The sequence below is a fragment of the Giraffa tippelskirchi genome, chromosome 11 (genome assembly GCF_054371585.1).
Source record: "Giraffa tippelskirchi isolate mGirTip1 chromosome 11, T2T-mGirTip1v1.2.pri, whole genome shotgun sequence".
NCBI classification, from domain to species: domain Eukaryota; kingdom Metazoa; phylum Chordata; class Mammalia; order Artiodactyla; family Giraffidae; genus Giraffa; species Giraffa tippelskirchi.
Window position 1 is genome coordinate 25,209,405 of NC_137285.1, and position 16,980 is coordinate 25,226,384.

General features: G+C 40.1%; 1 protein-coding gene across 47 annotated transcripts in view; it reads left to right on the plus strand.

Annotated features, from left to right (window-relative positions):
* Positions 1 to 2,020: 2,020 nt before the first annotated feature.
* PIWIL1 (piwi like RNA-mediated gene silencing 1) overlaps positions 2,021 to 16,980 on the plus strand; it is a 38,768-nt gene continuing 23,808 nt past the window's right edge. For 5 of the 47 annotated variants that reach the window (XM_081543054.1, XM_081543018.1, XM_081543037.1 and 2 more), the window contains exons 1-11: positions 2,256 to 2,421; positions 3,553 to 3,652; positions 3,745 to 3,804; positions 5,165 to 5,252; positions 5,600 to 5,711; positions 12,459 to 12,584; positions 13,088 to 13,302; positions 13,671 to 13,792; positions 14,876 to 14,956; positions 16,047 to 16,244; positions 16,738 to 16,849. In XM_081543054.1, the coding sequence (XP_081399180.1) occupies positions 5,175 to 5,252; positions 5,600 to 5,711; positions 12,459 to 12,584; positions 13,088 to 13,302; positions 13,671 to 13,792; positions 14,876 to 14,956; positions 16,047 to 16,244; positions 16,738 to 16,849 (1,044 nt within the window). In that variant the 5' untranslated portion in view covers positions 2,256 to 2,421; positions 3,553 to 3,652; positions 3,745 to 3,804; positions 5,165 to 5,174. The other 42 variants (XM_081543053.1, XM_081543017.1, XM_081543034.1 and 39 more) reach the window with 20 other exon arrangements.

Genomic DNA, 16,980 nt, shown 5'->3' on the forward strand with positions numbered 1-16,980 from the left:
TGAATTCTTTAACTGTGGGAGATGTCAAGATCACAGATCTTGTTTCAAATTTTTCAAACTTCTCTGAGCATAAGAATCACCAGGTGTCACTTGTTGAAAGAAAATTCCTTGCTTCCAGCCCAGGAAGCAAGATTCCTGGGCTCTTGACTCTACAGAATCAAGATTACCTGGGAATGTGTGTTTTCAGAACCACCACCACCGTCCCCCAGAGAATTTTTACAATTAAGCTACCATGAGAAACACTGAAATCTAGCCTGTTCCTTTCAGCTCACAGATGAAGCTATGGGACTGTGGACTTGGGGAGGTGGCCTAGGGAGACTGCAGCTCTCTCCAACCCCCACCCCGACTCAGACTGAAGTATACACCCTTAAGAAGGAATAAGAAAAAGTTTGCTGTATAAACATCCCATTAAAGCCAGCCCCTAGAAGCACTCCCCTTTGTTGTTGTTCAGTCATTAAGTCATGTCCAACTCTTTGCAACCCCCTGACTGCAACATGCCAGGCTTCCCTGTCCTTTGGTATCTCTCAGAGTTTGCTCAAACTTGTGTCCATTGAGTCAGGGATGCCATCCAACCATCTAATCCTCTGTTGCCTCCTTCTCTTCCTACCCTCAATCTTTCTAGGGTCTTTTCCAATGAGTCAGCTCTTCGAATCAGGTGGCCAAAGTATTGGAGCTTCAGCATCAGTCCTTCCACTGAATATTCAGGGTTGATTTCCTTAAAGATGGACTGGTTTGATCTACTTGCTGTCCAAGGGACTCTCACGAGTCCCCCTGCACCCCACTATAAGGAAGTTACTGAATTATTAGGGGACTTAACTAGTCACATGGTCACCATCTGTCCCACTTTCCAGCCTGACAAATAATTCTGTTCTATTTTACAATATTTAGTTTTAACTGTTTTGGTTTTGTCCAGTGAGGAAATGAACTTCTATTGAGGGCATGGAGCTCACTGCCTCTGCTATCAATGCAGACATTGGACCAGTTATACGAACATGTTCTGCAATTTGTCAGGCATGTAAATTAGTGGGTCCCACTCTTTGAACTGTGGTGTTGGAGAAGACTCTTGAGAGTCCCTTGAACTGCAAAGAGATCCAACCAGTCCATCCAAAAGGAGATCAGTCCTGGGTGTTCACTGAAAGGACTGATGCTGAAGCTGAAACTCCAATACTTTGGCCACCTCATGCAAAGAGTTGACTCACTGGAAAAGACCCTGATGCTGGGAAGGATTGAGGGCAGGAGGAGAAGGGGACGACAGAGGATGAGATGGCTGGATGGCATCACTGACTCGATGGACATGAGTTTGGGTAAACTCTGGGAGTTGGTGATGGACAGGGAGGCCTGGTGTGCTGTGATTCATGGGGTCGCAAAGAGTCAGACACGACTGAGCGATTGGACTGAACTGAACTGAACCTATGAACCTACAGATCCGGAAGTTCTAGTGGTGCGAGCAGTGCGATCTGTGGTTTAACCAGCCCTCCGGGTGACCCTGATGCAGGACAAGTTTGAGAACCACTCTCCTCCATGGGAACACGCATGCACTCAGCACCCAATTTGTTGATCTGGAAAGTTTTATGTGTAGGTACACAGCCAGCCACCTGGTGTTCCAGCTTGAGAATGCAGTTTTATCTCTTTGGAGGCAAAATTCAAATCTCATTTATTTGATAAATGAAATAGCTTATTTTAAGAGACCAGCCCAAGAGTAATTTTTTTTTTTTTTTAACAGCAGGGGGCTCAAAACACACCTGGTCACAATTTCAGTTTCTCAATGGCATGTTGAGTGCACAGCCCGGCTCCACGAGTAAGAACAAATCAAGACCACTGCAATCTTTGCCGACTGCTCATCACAGGTGTTCCAGGTACAACTCAGGTAAGGTGTGGGCGGGGTCTGGGGGGAGGGGCTGGTCTTGCCCAGCCTCCTTCTGCACCCAGCCGAAACTGCCATTCCCCGGCAGCCAATCAACACCTAGCACGGGCCGCTGCCCGCCCTGCCGTTAGCTGGATGCCACGTGCAGAACAGTTTACTCCTTGAAGTCAGTGTCCATCCGCCCTGAAAAAAGAGGACCCTTCTCATTTCCACTGGCCCCCAGGCCCTCCAATCGCCCAGAGTGGACAGCGAGGTAAGAGCGAACCCAGCGGCTCTGCAGGGTCGAGAGGCACAGGAGTCCGTTTGGGCTGGCATCGTGGCTCAAAGTCCCAAGTCCCGGCGCGGAGGAATCTGGTGTGAGAAAACCGTTGGCTGCGCCGCGGTAACTGTTAGTGTGGCTCGGGCGTCCGCTGGCTTGGGGAGGTTGAGGGTGCGCGGACCGGCGCCGGCACGGTTGTTACCCTCGGGCTCCAGCCTGCGGGCCTGCTGAGGCTGCGGCCCTGCGGCGGGGCGTCCTCCACCGCGGTCCTTTAACCTGTGCTGAGTCCTGTATTGAGGTGTCCTTTGCCGTCAGTGGCTGCGGGTGGGGGCGAGGAAGCGATCGGGAGAAGGACTGGGGACCGTGGCGGGCAGCCTTGGGGCGCGGGAGCATCGGCTGCATGTTTGAGGTGGACGCTAGTGTCTTTGTCCCTGGGGTGTCCACTTGACCTGGATGTCCTTTGTAGCTGGTGTGGTGCCTTTGAGCACTAGCTCGGTTTCTCACCTCCAGGTGATGGGAGTGGCTTGTGGTCCAGCCTGGGGGATGTTGAAGTGGGGAGGACACAGCTGAGTCCACTCGTTTTCGGTGGACCCGGGTATGGGGTCGACCCGCGGGGTCTGGCTTTGACGCTGTGGGTGGCGCGCTCCAGGGCCCTCGGGGTCAGCGATCATCAGAGCCACCTGCAGCCTGGTGAACAGGGCATCTCTGGGGGCTGGGAGTGGGACCCCCATTCCAATTTGCATTTCCGTCGGGTGCTAGGTGTCGCCAATCCAGGAGCACTCTCTGAGAACTACTGCAGTAATTTTTTTTTTTTAATTCCTTATTGGGGTGGCAGTTCAGCTTATTACTAGGTTTTTACGACATACGCACACAGACACTGCTAGTTTGCCAAGTTTGGGGCTTAGGTGCAAAGGACTAGACTAGCAGCCGTGTCTGGAGGAGCTCTTGAAATGTGTGTGTGAGAGGGAGGAGGAACTGCTTACCCATGAGGTGTGGTAGTTGCTGTAATACACATGCAAACAGCTTGGTACAGGAAGGTGGAAGAGATGGCCTTTGGGCTGATCCTTAAAGGATAAGCTGAATTCTTCCATTTCGGAGAGGAGAAGTAAGGTGCTTTAACAAAGGATGCGTGTGCCCTGGGGCGGAGTGCATCAAGGAATTTATCATAGCTGGTGCGTGGAGGAAAGTAGTGTTTGCTGGAGTCTAAAGCAGAGATCTCCAGATTTGATTCAGTTGACCATCAGTAAGAGACTTGGGCATATACACCTGTGTGCTCCATGCATGAGTTATGTATGTATGTATGCGTGCATGCTTAGCTGCTCAGTCATGTCAGACTCTGCGACCCCATGGACTGGAGCCCACCAGGTTCTTCTGCCCTAGGGATTATTCCGGCTAGAATACTGAAGCGGTTTGCAATTTCCTCCTCCAGGGGATTTTCCTGACCCAGGGATCAAACCCGCGTCTCCTGGGGCTCCTGCATTGGCAGGCGAATTCTTCACTGCTGAGCTACTTGGGAAGGCCCAAGTTATGTATGTATAGCAATTGTCATAATATGCATATCGTAAATACAGAATACTTTATAATGGCATTAAAAATTAGTTCTAATATGCTGGTTTCTCAGCAGATTATATTGTGTAACCTGCTTTGGAAATTGCTGATTAGATCGTTAAAGTTTTTACAGGTATGTGAGCTAATGTATTTTTAGTCCTTTAGTGTATGATAAAGAGGTCTTTAAAAGTGTAGTGTCATTAGATTTGTCTTTCTAGGAAGATTACCATGGAACAAAAATGTTTGGAAGCTGAGAAAACTCAGAAAAGGCTTATCCTGACTTAAAGCAGAATGATTTAATTGTAAATAGTGTCATAATCTACCCCTCTTTAGAACCTTAGGTAGTCTCTCTGTGAATTAAATGTCAAATCCAAGCTCATTACCCTTCAGTCACACTGGGCGTCTTTTAGTCCTGCAGACGAGCCAAGCTCTCAACACATAGTCACGAGCTGTTCCCTCTTGTCTGAAGAGTGGTCCCACCTAACCTTTCAGTTCCTAGTCCTGCATCTCAGTTTAAATGTTGGCTTTGTCGCAGACAGACCTCTTCAGTATGTAAATTAGTTTCTGCTTTCCTCTTTGTTCTTCTTTAAACATAAATATTTGTAGGTATGATTTTTTCTGCCACCAGGGCTCCCGTGTTGAATGCTCATGGGAAGCCAGACGCCTTGTGCTCTGTGTGTGTTTGCACTGAGCTGTTCTCAGTTGACCTGTGTGGTATAGGTTGTTATTGACTATTTTACAAATAAAGACGTGAGTCTCAGGTTATGTGATTTGCTCAAGGTCACTTAGGTGAAGAAGAGTTCAATTAGTCTGACTTTGATAATAACCTGATGATACTGCTTTCTACCTTATAGTTGGGGGTGGAGAACCTTTTATACATGGTAATATATTTGATGCCTGACAGATCCTGGCTTACATTAGGTACTCATTTACAGGGTGTTGAAAAAATGTGGGGAATTGTTGATCATATGTGGTAGGAGCAGTAAAGAAGCAGTTTGGAGATGAATGACTCTGTTTCCTTAGAGACAGAGTGGATGCCACTCATCAAGAATGAAATTATGGAACATAAATGATGTGGTAAAATAAGCTACATGCAATTGTGGGGTGATCCAGGAAGATACAGTAGTGTATGTATAAGAATTACTTAAAGGGCCTGGCATAAAGCTTGCCATAAGAGCCCTCTTTCATAGATTACATATCGAGATGTGAAAGAACTATTCACCAATATCTTAAGTCCTTTTATAATAAATAATTCAATTGAAAGATGACATTCTACATGAAAATAAGTCTTCTACTTCAGTGCTGCCACCTGGCACAGGAGCACTTAAGTTTGCTGAGGGTGGGGATAGTGCCTTAAGAGAATAGGAAACTATGAGATTACCCAGGAGCTTATTTTAGACTCTTAACCAAATCAGTTTAAAGATAGCATTGTAGAAACACTCAAATATAATTGCAAACATTGAGGATTGTCTTCACGATTATTTCCTCTTAAGAAAAAGGAAGATGACGGGGAGAGCCAGAGCGAGAGCAAGAGGAAGGGCTCGTGGTCAGGAGATGGTGCAGCATGTGGGCGCCTCTGCGGTGAGTGTGTCGCTCTTTTCTAACTGCAGGGAGAGTCCTTGAGAAACAAACTGCCTAAGGCTTCAGCTTAAGCTGTCAAATTAAATTTAAAAACTGTGTCCTGTCAAGGAGGTAGGAACTGAACAAGGAAAATCATGTTCTGTGTCCTGAGGGTGTTGGAAGCTGGTTCTTGACTTCACTTGGTAACCCTTCTTGATGAAATTTCTTCATAAGAATAAGATATTTGATAACTAATTTAGATCAGTTTTGGTTGAATGCCTTAGATTTGTTTGACTAGTTATTCCCTCTGATGCCTGTGACCTCTTGACACAAAAAGAATGCTGTTCTTTATTTGCATATAACTGCAGAGTCAGCAGCCTGGTTACATTCAGCCTCGGCCTCAGCAGCCGCCAGCAGAGGGGGAGTTAGTTGGCCGTGGACGACAGAGAGGAACAGTAGGAGCAACAGCGAAGTCTCAAGGTGAAGGGAGAGGGAGAGGGCTTCTTGTGTGTATGTCTGTGCGCTTATAGCAATAGATGTGGAGCAGTTACCAAAACTCTGTTTAAAGAAAAAAGAGTCCCAGCATGTCCCTCAGGCTGTGCAGCCTGCCGTTGATGGCAGTGCCTCAGGATTTCTTTTCTTGGAAACAAAAAAGAGCAAACGCTAGAGCCCCACACGAGCTTTCACACAGCAGGTAAATTCTAAGCTGAATATAAATATGCTTCTTATGCATTAATCAATTTAGAACATTCTCTTGGCTTCTTTAGTGGTTTTATCAAAGCTGTACCAACTTTAGTGTTTGTAACTTTGACTTATAAAATACATTTTCACAGTGTGTGGTATTGGTTCATCCTGTTTCTCAGAAGGAGAAACTGAGGTCAAAGTTGTGATAGCCAGTAGAGTCAGAACGCCAGTTCTGATTCCAAAAATTGTGCTTTTTTCCCTGTATTGTTGCAAAAGCTAATTTTTTGGATGCTTGGTATAAGATTCTAATACAGTTACTAAGTTTGGCTTTAGAATTAGAAAAAAACAGACTCATATATATATATGTAGAAAATTAATGTAGTAACAATGGCTTTTAAAACCCTGGGATTGGCATGGGAAATGGGCAATAAAAGTGTTGATGCAAATGGAAAACTTGAGAACAAAGCTGGTTCCTTGCTTTATGCCTTGCACCACAATATGACCAAATATTTAGTCATCAAAGATGAAATCCATGAAATTTAGAAAACATGGATAAATCTAAGATGAACTTGAAGTATGAATTGAACTATGACAGATACTGTCGGTGTCAAGAGACAACTTGGAAACTTACTGAAATTAGAGAACAACTCATCTTTCTGATACACAGAGCAGTCTTATGAATCTGTGATGGGAAAGTGGACAAAGGAAAGGGCAAAGCATTGAAAAGTGCAAAGGGCAGTGAAAATGCTAAGCCTTACCATTAAGTTTAAATTAAACTGGAGCATTTTTTAATCGAGTTATTCTCCATTTTATTTTTTGCCAGTTTTGTCAATTTTAAAACTGGAACTTGTGTTCCATGTAGGATTGTACTAACTTTTGGATGGTGTTTGTAATGTGTAGCAACATTACACTTTTAGTAGCAGTTTTGTTTGTGGTAATTTATCCAGACACTCAATAAGTACATGATTGTGTAAGACTGTTAACTACATTCAAGACTCCAAAACTGGAAAAACCTATCTGGTAAGGGTAAAACCTGCTATACTTTAGTAACAATGGAGTACCATTTAGCCATTTTCAAGAATGTGAAAACTTGACTGAAATGAAAACAAGTTGTAAAACAGTTTGTATTTTTAGTAAATACGTGTTTTTGTTGGTCACTTGCTAAGTCGTGTCTGACTCTTTTTGACGCCATGGACTATAGCCCACAGGCTCTTCTACAGACAGGATTTTTCAGGCAAGAATACTGGAGTGGGTTGCTGTCTCGGGGATTGAACCCGCTTTTCCTGCATTGCAGGCAGATTCTTTATCGCTGAGCCATTGGGGAAGCCCCAGTGGGCAACATGATGTTTTAATTTTTAAGGTCCTTGATTACAATTCATTCATGGGAGTTAATCTCCTTAATTTATATGATTTTATTGAATCACTTTCCCTGGATGTCTCAATCTTTTTTTAAAAATTACCCATTTAATCCAAAAAGTGAACAGGGAGATATAATCTATTAGAATAAATATATTACATTAAATTATAAATGTTTCTGATAATAGAAACATAAGGTTGCATGAGTTTCAAATATATAAGCCAAGTAAGAATTATGTATCCAGCATTATAGCAGGATATATATCCTCCAACTAAATACCTCTAATGTGCTATATTTTTAAAATACCTTTTAAAATTACCTGATCTGGCAAGATAGTTGGAAAAATCTTCAGAGGCCAAAAATGACAAGAATAAATCCAGAGTAGCAATCAAGTGCTGAAACCAGTGACTCCAAAAAACACCTCCAGGTCACTTGCTTTTATTATATTTTCCCTAAACATTCTCTGTATTTATATTCACTAATACTTTTTTTTTTTAACAATTACTCATGAATTTAAATTTAATTCTATGAAACTCAGTTCCCTACCTATATAAAGGTATATACTTTTAAAGATAAGGGCCATTGTGAGGACTCAGTGATACTCAGGGTAATGCAAAGCCCTGTTTTGCCATCTTTCCCTGCTGTTATAAGTATTACATCTGAGAAGTGCTTCTCACAGTAAGCGTTCAAGTATCCACTGTGTTTTAGAAATTAAAATGACAGCCTTAACAGATTTATCACTAATGAGACATTGTTTAAGACCTTGAGTTTTCACTCTGTAAAGTGGGATATGGTGACATGGGAGAACTCTTAAATAGAGCAATAGCATGTCCTGATTTGTGTTTTTAATAAATCATTCTGGCAGCTGCAGGAAGGGGAGCAAAGTTTCCAGTTATATCCCTTTTTTAAAAAATTTAATTAATTAGAGGCTAATTACAATACTGTGGTGGTTTTTACCATACATTGACATGAATCAGCCATGGGTGTACATGTGTCCCCCTGTCCAAAACCCCTTCCCACCTCCCTCCCCATCCCACCCCTCCGGGTTGTCACAGTGCACCGAATTTGAGTGCCCTGTTTCACGCATCAAACTTGGACTGGTGATCTATTTCACATATGGTAATGTACATGTTTCAATGCTATTCTCTCAAATCATCCCACCCTCGCCTTCTCCCACAGAGTCCAAAAGTCTATTCTTTACATCTGTCTCTTGCTGTCTTGCATATAGGGTTGTTGTTACCATCGTTCTGAATTCCATATATATGTGTTAATATACTGTATTGTGTATTGGTGTATACTGTAATATAATATAATATACTGTATTGGTGTATACTGTATTTCTTTCTGACTTACTTCACTCTGTATGATAGATTCCAGTTTCATCCACCTCATTAGAACTTACTCAGATACGTTCTTTTTAATAGCTGAGTAATATTCCATTGTGTATATGTACCACAACTTTCTTATCCATTCGTCTGCTGATGGACATCTAGGTTGCTTCCATGTCCTGGCTATTATAAACAGTGCTGCAGTGAACATTGAAGTACACATGTCTCTTTCAGTTCTGGTTTCCTCAGTGTGTATGCCCGGCAGTGGGATTGCTAGGTCATATTGCAGTTCTTTTTCCAGTTTTTTAAGGAATCTCCACACTGTTCTCCACAGTGGCTCTACTAGTTTGCATTCCCACCAACAGTGTAAGAAGGTTCCCTTTTCTACACCCTCTCCCGCATTTATTGTTTGTAGACTTTTTGAAGGTAGCCATTCTGACTAGTGGGCGATGATGATACCTCATTGTGGTTTTGATTTGCATTTCTCTGATAATGAGTGATGTTGAGCATCTTTTCATGTGTTTGTTAGCCATCTGTCTTCTTTGGAGAAATGTCTGTTTAGTTCTTTGGCCCATTTTATGATTGGGTCATTTAGTTTTCTGGTATTGAGCTGCATAAACTGGTTGTATATTTTGGAGATTAATTCTTTGTCAGTTGTTTCATTTCTTATTATTTTCTTCCATTCTGAAGGCTGCCTTTTCACCTTGATTATGGTTTCCATCATTGTAAAAAAGCTTTTAATTTAATTAGTTCCCATTTGTTAATTTTTGCTTTTATTTCCGTTACTTTGGGAGGTGGGTCATAGAGGATCTTGCTGTGATTTATGTCAAAGTTTCTGGTCTTACATTTAGATCTTTAATCCATTTTGAGTTTATTTTTGTGTATGGTGTTAGAAAGTGTTCCAGTTTCATTCTTTTATAGGTGGTTGACCAGTTTTCCCAGCACCAGTTGTTAAAGAGATTGTCTTTTTCCTATTGTATATTTTTGCCTCCTTTGTCAAAGATACGGTGTCCATAGGTGTGTGGATTCATCTCTGGACTTTCTGTTTTGTTCCATTGATCTATATTTCAGTTGTTGTGCCAGTACCATACTATTTCTTAATGGCTGTAGCTTTGTAGTATAGTCTGAAGTCACGTAGATTAATTGCTCCAGTTCCATTCTTCTTTCTCCAGTTGTATCCCCTTTTAAAACATCTTTTAGACTGACAGTTAATCAAATTTTGACTAAAGTATTAATAGTAGCAGTACTATATGTGGAGAAGGGAGCAGACTTCATTATTGTTTATTTTCAGAAACTTGCAGTTAGGTTTTCATATCTATAATATTTTTTCAAGAGAAACTCAAATTTTTCAGGGAAGAATTCAAATTAAGCATTTATGACCAGTTGTTGCTATCAGATTAGATTCAGTATACCTGACCTTTGTTAGTGTGGACACCTTAAGCTGAAAGTCTTTAGTATAAAAAGTTCATCAGGGGTTTATTCAGTGGCTGAGTTATGTCTGACTCTTTTGCAACCCCAGGAACTGTAGCCTGCCAGGTTCCTCTGTCCGTATAATTTCCCAGGCAAGAATGCTGGAGTGGGTTGCCATTTCCTTTTCCAGGGGATCTTCCTGATCTGTCTCCTGGATTGGCAGGCAGATTCTTTACCACTGAATCACCAGGGAAGCCCCCAGATACTGAAAGATTTTAAAATGTAGAGACACAGACAGAGAGAACAAACAAATAGATACTCAGGGGGGAATAGGGGGATGGGGCTGGGGATGGGATAAACTGTGAGATTGAGATTGACATATACACACTACTATGTATAAAATAGATAATGAGAAATGAGAACCTACTGTATAGCACTGGGAACTCAGTGCTCTGTGGTGACAAAGAGGGGATATATGTATATATATATAGCTGATTCATTTTTCTGTACAGTAGAAATTAACAACATTGTAAAGCAACTAAATTCCAATTAAAAAAAAAACTAAATAAAAAAGACTTAAAAATAGAGCCCCTGAAAATCTTGAGGTACAAGAACCAACATATTTAGCAGTACTTTTAAAGTGCTTTATAAATGAAGTTCTTACTTCAAACTTACCACATTCCAGTAAAAATTTGTTATAATCAATTTTTCAGGTATAGAAATTGAAGCTCATATTAAAATAACTTGTTTACAAGATATATCAGGAACCGATATATTTTGTTTAAGCTACATTACTTCTCTTTGCTACTGCTGCTAAGTCGCTTCAGTCGTGTCCGACTCTGTGCGACCCCATAGACGGCAGCCCACCAGGCTCCGCCGTCCCTGGGATTCTCCAGGCAAGAATACTGGAGTGGGTTGCCATTTCCTTCTCCAGTGCATGAAAGGGAAAAGTGAAAGTGAAGTCTCTCAGTCGTGTCCGACTCTTAGCGACCCCATGGACTGTGGCCTACCAGGCTCCTCCGTCCATGGGATTTTCCAGGCAAGAGTACTGGAGTGGGGTGCCATTGCCTTCTCCGTACTTCTCTTTGAGAAGCTGGCAATTCTAAGCTAGTTTTAGCATTTGTGATTAGAAGAGAACTGGTCTCCCTTATCTTTTTGTTCTCTGAAGTCCATGACTTCTGTCACTAAGACTTATGTTTTGCTCAGAATGTCTGCTTGGACTCCCTCTTGCCATCACATCCAGATTCCAGGCAAGACTGGCAGCTAGGAGAATATAAAAGCCAGCTCTTAATGCCCTTAAGGTGCTTTCCCACAAGTTTCATCCAATAATTTCTGCAAAAGTCTCTTAGGCCATCCTTACGTGCAAGGAAGGTAGAAATTTTAGTCTATTAGGTATGTGTGTGCATGCAGTCACTCAGTTGTGTACAACTCTTTGTGACCACAGGTACTGTAGCCTACCAGGCTCCTCTGTCCACAGAAATTCCCAGGCAAGAATACTGGAGAGGTTGCCATTTCCTACTTCAGGGGATCTCTGCAACTTAGGGATCAAACCCTTGCCTCCTGCATTGGCAGGCAGATTCCTTACCACTGTGCCACCTGGGAATCCCCTATTAGGTGTGTTACTTCCTAGATAAACTTTTAAAATAAGAATGAAATGTTGTTTATTGTGTAGTCACTGGTCTCTGGTACACAAGGTAATGTGTATTAACTGAAAGCTAGAATTTAACACTTGCCTATATAGCTTGTATTCGTTCTTTGGTCCACATCATACTAGTTATATGACATGTACTTCATTATATATTTTATACAAACTAAGACTTAATAATTTGGATATTTTAACCACAGTTTTTGCAAGTAACCATGTACTGATAGTTAACCTACCCCAGTAGATGTGTATCATGGTCACAGGATATGCACAGGCTCATCCCATCCATTCTGCTGGTTTTTAAGGGAATTGGTGAGGAAATTACATTTTAAACTTCAACATTTTCTAATTCACATAGTACATTTAAATTTTATAAACTGCCTATTCTTACAGCTATAATTACATCATAAAAGTTGTGAAAAATACTGATATTAAGGCCCTTAGGTGGTATTATACCTACAGACAGAAAAATAATTACCCAATCAGCAAATGTATTTTCCTAAGTTCTTGAATCAGTCCAGTCGTCTTGATCTTATACAGGTATATATGTCCTGTGAGGGAGCTGAGTTTGCCTAGGGTGGTGACAAGAAGGGCTTCATGGAAGAGGTTCTACCTGAGAAGTTACTCTTTTCTTTGGGTGGCAGATACCTAAAACATCCTGACAGGATTGTCACACACTGTCTTTAGCACCACAGGAGCCTTTGGGTTTCATGCCGTAGGGTACTTTGGGAATTGCATTTGTCATGTTGCATATTACTTAGATGTACTTTTTTCTTTGTTATTCTTTTTTTTTTTTAAAAAAGAACTCCAGATATCGGCTGGATTCCAGGAGTTATCATTAGCAGAGAGAGGAGGTCGTCGTAGAGACTTTCATGATCTTGGTGTGAATACAAGACAGAACCTAGATCATGTGAAAGAATCAAAAACAGGTAGGTTAATCATTAAGAATAAGTTTCATGAGATTACTTTTCAAGTACACAGGACACTAAATTGAAGCACTTTCACTTAGGTATTTATTTGTATGATGACTTGCTCAGGTGAAAGAGCATGTTTGTTCAAAGATTTTGCATGGATACTTTTCCCATTTTCCTCTCCTTTTTGGTTTTGAAATAGGTCATAGATGTTTTCAGCTGCACTGAAATGTTTTGATACATATCACAAAGATCACTTTTCTCTTTTAAAGCTTTTTGCTATAAAGATTTCATTGGTTCAGTTGTAAATTACTTTAGGGATCATTTTATTCTAAATGGATGCTTCCAGTAATTTATGTAAATAGAACAGTAGTCTCCAAAGTCAGATGTCTGAGAACTTGTGTTGTCTGCTGCTCTTAGCCCTTGGCTTACGGAACTGCATCTGCCTTGGCATGACAGTGAAGATTTCAAGGAAGCGTAAGCTTGATATATCATTAATTGAATGTGACTTACTTTTACAGGTTCTTCAGGTATTATTGTAAGGCTAAGCACTAACCATTTCCGATTGACGTCCCGTCCCCAGTGGGCCTTATATCAGTATCACATTGACTATAATCCGTTGATGGAAGCCAGAAGACTCCGCTCAGCTCTTCTTTTTCAACATGAGGATTTAATTGGAAGGTGTCATGCTTTTGATGGAACGATATTATTTTTACCTAAAAGACTACAGCACAAGGTTATTTCAGTTGTTGGAATGGGGAAAGGGAAATGGGGATTTCCACCTCAAAGCCAAACTGCAGTATTCTAGGGTAGCTTTAGAGAAACCCCAGTGGCTCATTTATAATGCCCCCAAAGGCTGTTTTGGCATAATTGTATCATTCTCAGATCTACCTGAGTGACTTAATCATTACAATCAAGTAATAATAAGGCACTTAAAATCATTTTCTCATACCCATTCTGTCACTTCTCATAGCCATTCTTTTTTTTTTAAAACTAAATTTTCATGAGCTTGATGTTGATGGCTCAGATTGTTGCCTTATTCAACAGGCTTATGTGATTGGGCTTATTTTAACAAAAGTTTGGTTTTCCACCACTCTGGCTCAGGTTACTGAAGTTTTTAGTCAGACTCGAAATGGAGAGCATGTGAGGATAACAATCACCCTGACAAATGAACTCCCACCTACGTCACCAACTTGTTTGCAGTTCTATAATATTATTTTCAGGAGGTATGTTAGTGTTTTTCTTTTAACATTTTAATAAGAAATTTTAAACATAATCAGAAGTTGAAAGGCATGTACAGTAAGTGCTTGTATACTTGGTATACCTAGATTTGACAGTGATTGGTTAAGATCATTGGGTTACTCTTGAATTTTAATCATTTTTAGGTGTGATATACTGATATAAATCTCATTTATTTGCTTTAAGCAAGTGTCATGTCTTTCACTTCCTTATTTGTGTTGAGATTAGATCTTTTAAATCCTATTTGAGCTTATATTAAGAACACAGTCTCTCAGAGGTCTATCACTAACCTTATATTCCTTCTCTCCCACAGTGGGTACCAATTCAGAAAACAGGGCAGGATTTAGGTCTATTCAGATGTACTTCTTCCATCATAGGACATATACTGCATGCTCTATAATTTGCTTTCAGTGTGGATACTCTTTTTTTCCAAATCCAAAATTAGGACACATGTTTTGTGAAGACTGTCCTCTGTCCCCCTGCTGAGTGGGAAGCAATCTGGATGAGACTGAAATTGGTATGAGAATAGTGAGACATAATACTGGGGTTTGTAATTTAACCTTTTAAGATGGTCATAAGATATCTGCTAGTGATTCATCTTGGTAGATATTTACTTGAATTAATGTAATAGAAGATTTACTTTTTTGTAAATGATGGGTTGGCAAACTTTTTTTTTTTTTTTTTTTTGCAAAGGGCCAGATAGTAAACACTTTAGGTTTTGCAGGCCATATCATCTGTATCTCAACCATTCTACTTTGCTGTTGAAGCAGAAAAGCAGTCATTGAGCATGTATGATCATGACTGTGTTCCAATACAGCTTTACTGATGGACACTGAAACTTGAATTTCATATGATTCATGCATGTTTATGCATCATTATAGTTTTGATTTTTTTTCTAGACCTTTAAAAGCTGTTTTAGAAAAATAGCTCTTAGGCCATACAAGCAAGTAGGCTGGATTTGGCCAACCTACAAGCCATAGTTTGCCAACTTCCGCTATAAGCAATATGCCACTCTGATTGTAGTATGGGATACTTATCAGTAGTCATTATTCTGACTTTTCAAATTCTAGGCTTTTGAAGATCATGAATTTGCAACAAATTGGACGGAATTACTATAACCCAAGTGACCCAATTGATATTCCAAATCATAGGTTTGTATAAACTGGGAAGTTTCTATTTCTTAGGTTTAATCACAGACTTTGAAAGTGATGCTCTATTTTGAAAAGATCAGATTTACTATGGCCATTAATGGTACCCATCACATTAAATGAACATTTAACTTGGCTTGAACAAGGTTCAAGCTTGAATAAAGGAGGCATCCAAGAATACCTGGAGTTTTAAAGATCATGTGATATTTACTTGTCACAGGGAAAAAGCATAGAGTCTTCCAACACAGAGTTTATATTTGCTCTTCAGTTGCTCAGTCGTGACTGACTCTTTGCAACCCCATAGACTGCAGCACACCAGGCCTCCCTGTCCATCACCAGCTCCTGGAGCTTGCTAAAACTCATGTCCCTTGAGTTGGTGATGCCATCCAACCACCTCATCCTCTGTTGTCCCCTTCTCCTCCTGCCTTTCTTTCCCAGCATCATGATCTTTTCCAATGAATCAGCTCTTCGCATCAGGTGGCCAAAGTATTGGAGCTTCAGTTTCAGCATCAGTCCTTCCAATGAATATTCAGGACTGATTTCCTTTAGGATTGACTAGTTTGATCTCCTTGCTCTCCAAGGGACTCTCAAGAGTCTTCTCCAACACCACAATTCAAAAACATCAGTTCTTCTACACTCAGCTTTCTTTATGGTCCATCTCTCACATGCTTACACATCTGTACATACACATATTTGCTCTCAGGCAACAAAAACTCATCACCTAATGATGTTTGCTTCAAAAGTTACTGCAGTGTATCAGGATATACACTCAAATGGTTTAGGTTTATTTATAATAGTTGTAGATATCTTCCATCAGACTTTTCAAGTTTTTAGATCAATATAATAATTTAGTAAAGTTAATGTATTAATTTAAAATGAAAATTATAATGTTATTATAACATTTATTGTTGGAGATCTTAAAAAGATCAGTCTTTATCTGGAAAAGATAAAATATAAAAGATAAAAATAGGTAAATTTACTGAAAGACTTATCCCTTTGACTTAGCTAATAAAGGTAATAAAACAACTTGTTACATACAAAGCATATTAGGATATTCATAGGAGTTACTTCATGGCTTTCATTCTGTTGACAGATTGGTGATTTGGCCTGGCTTTACTACTTCTATTCTTCAGTATGAAAATAACATCATGCTTTGCACTGACGTCAGTCATAAAGTTCTTCGAAGTGAAACTGTTTTAGATTTTATGTTCAACTTGTTTCATCAAATTGAAGAACACAAATTTCAAGAACAAGTGTCTAAGGAACTGATTGGTTTAATTGTTCTTACCAAGTAAGACTTTCAAGAATGCAAAATAATTTTACAAGTCTTAAGATATTTCGGCTTTCTAGTCCTAAAACGTTAGTTGGAAAGTAGGGTTTAAGGTTGAGAGGTGAGAGTCGCACAGAAATGGGAGGGAAACTTACAACCTCTCTTAAGAGTTAAAAGTTTTGGGGGAATATACTCATCCAAAAAGGAGGAATATATAATTATTTCTATCCTTTTTAGTTATATTTTCTAATATTAATTTAGTTACTTCGCCATTCATCTAGCATCAGTTCAGTTCAGTCACTCAGTCATGTCCAACTCTGCAACCCCATGGACTGCAGCTCACCAGGCTTCACAGCTTTAAGAAATTCTGTTCCCTGTTCTTTGTATACTATTGCACATTACCAAGTGATTTGAAATTTTATCTTTTAGAAAGTGTATGTTGTCTAGTTTTTTTCTTTTTAATAATATTTCTACGTGTTTTAATCTAATATTGACAAATCTCAACTGGTCATAGGTATAACAACAAAACATACAGAGTAGATGATATTGACTGGGACCAGAATCCAAAGAGTACCTTTAAGAAAGCAGATGGCTCTGAAGTCAGTTTCTTAGAGTACTACAGGAAGGTAAGACATTAATATTGATTTTTATCTTTTTAATGTGAATTGCTTAGACCTTAGGAGAAATCTGAAATACCTTCAGTAGAATTTTCTAATAGCTAATGAATTTTCTAATACATACGGAACAAGTGGCTCTT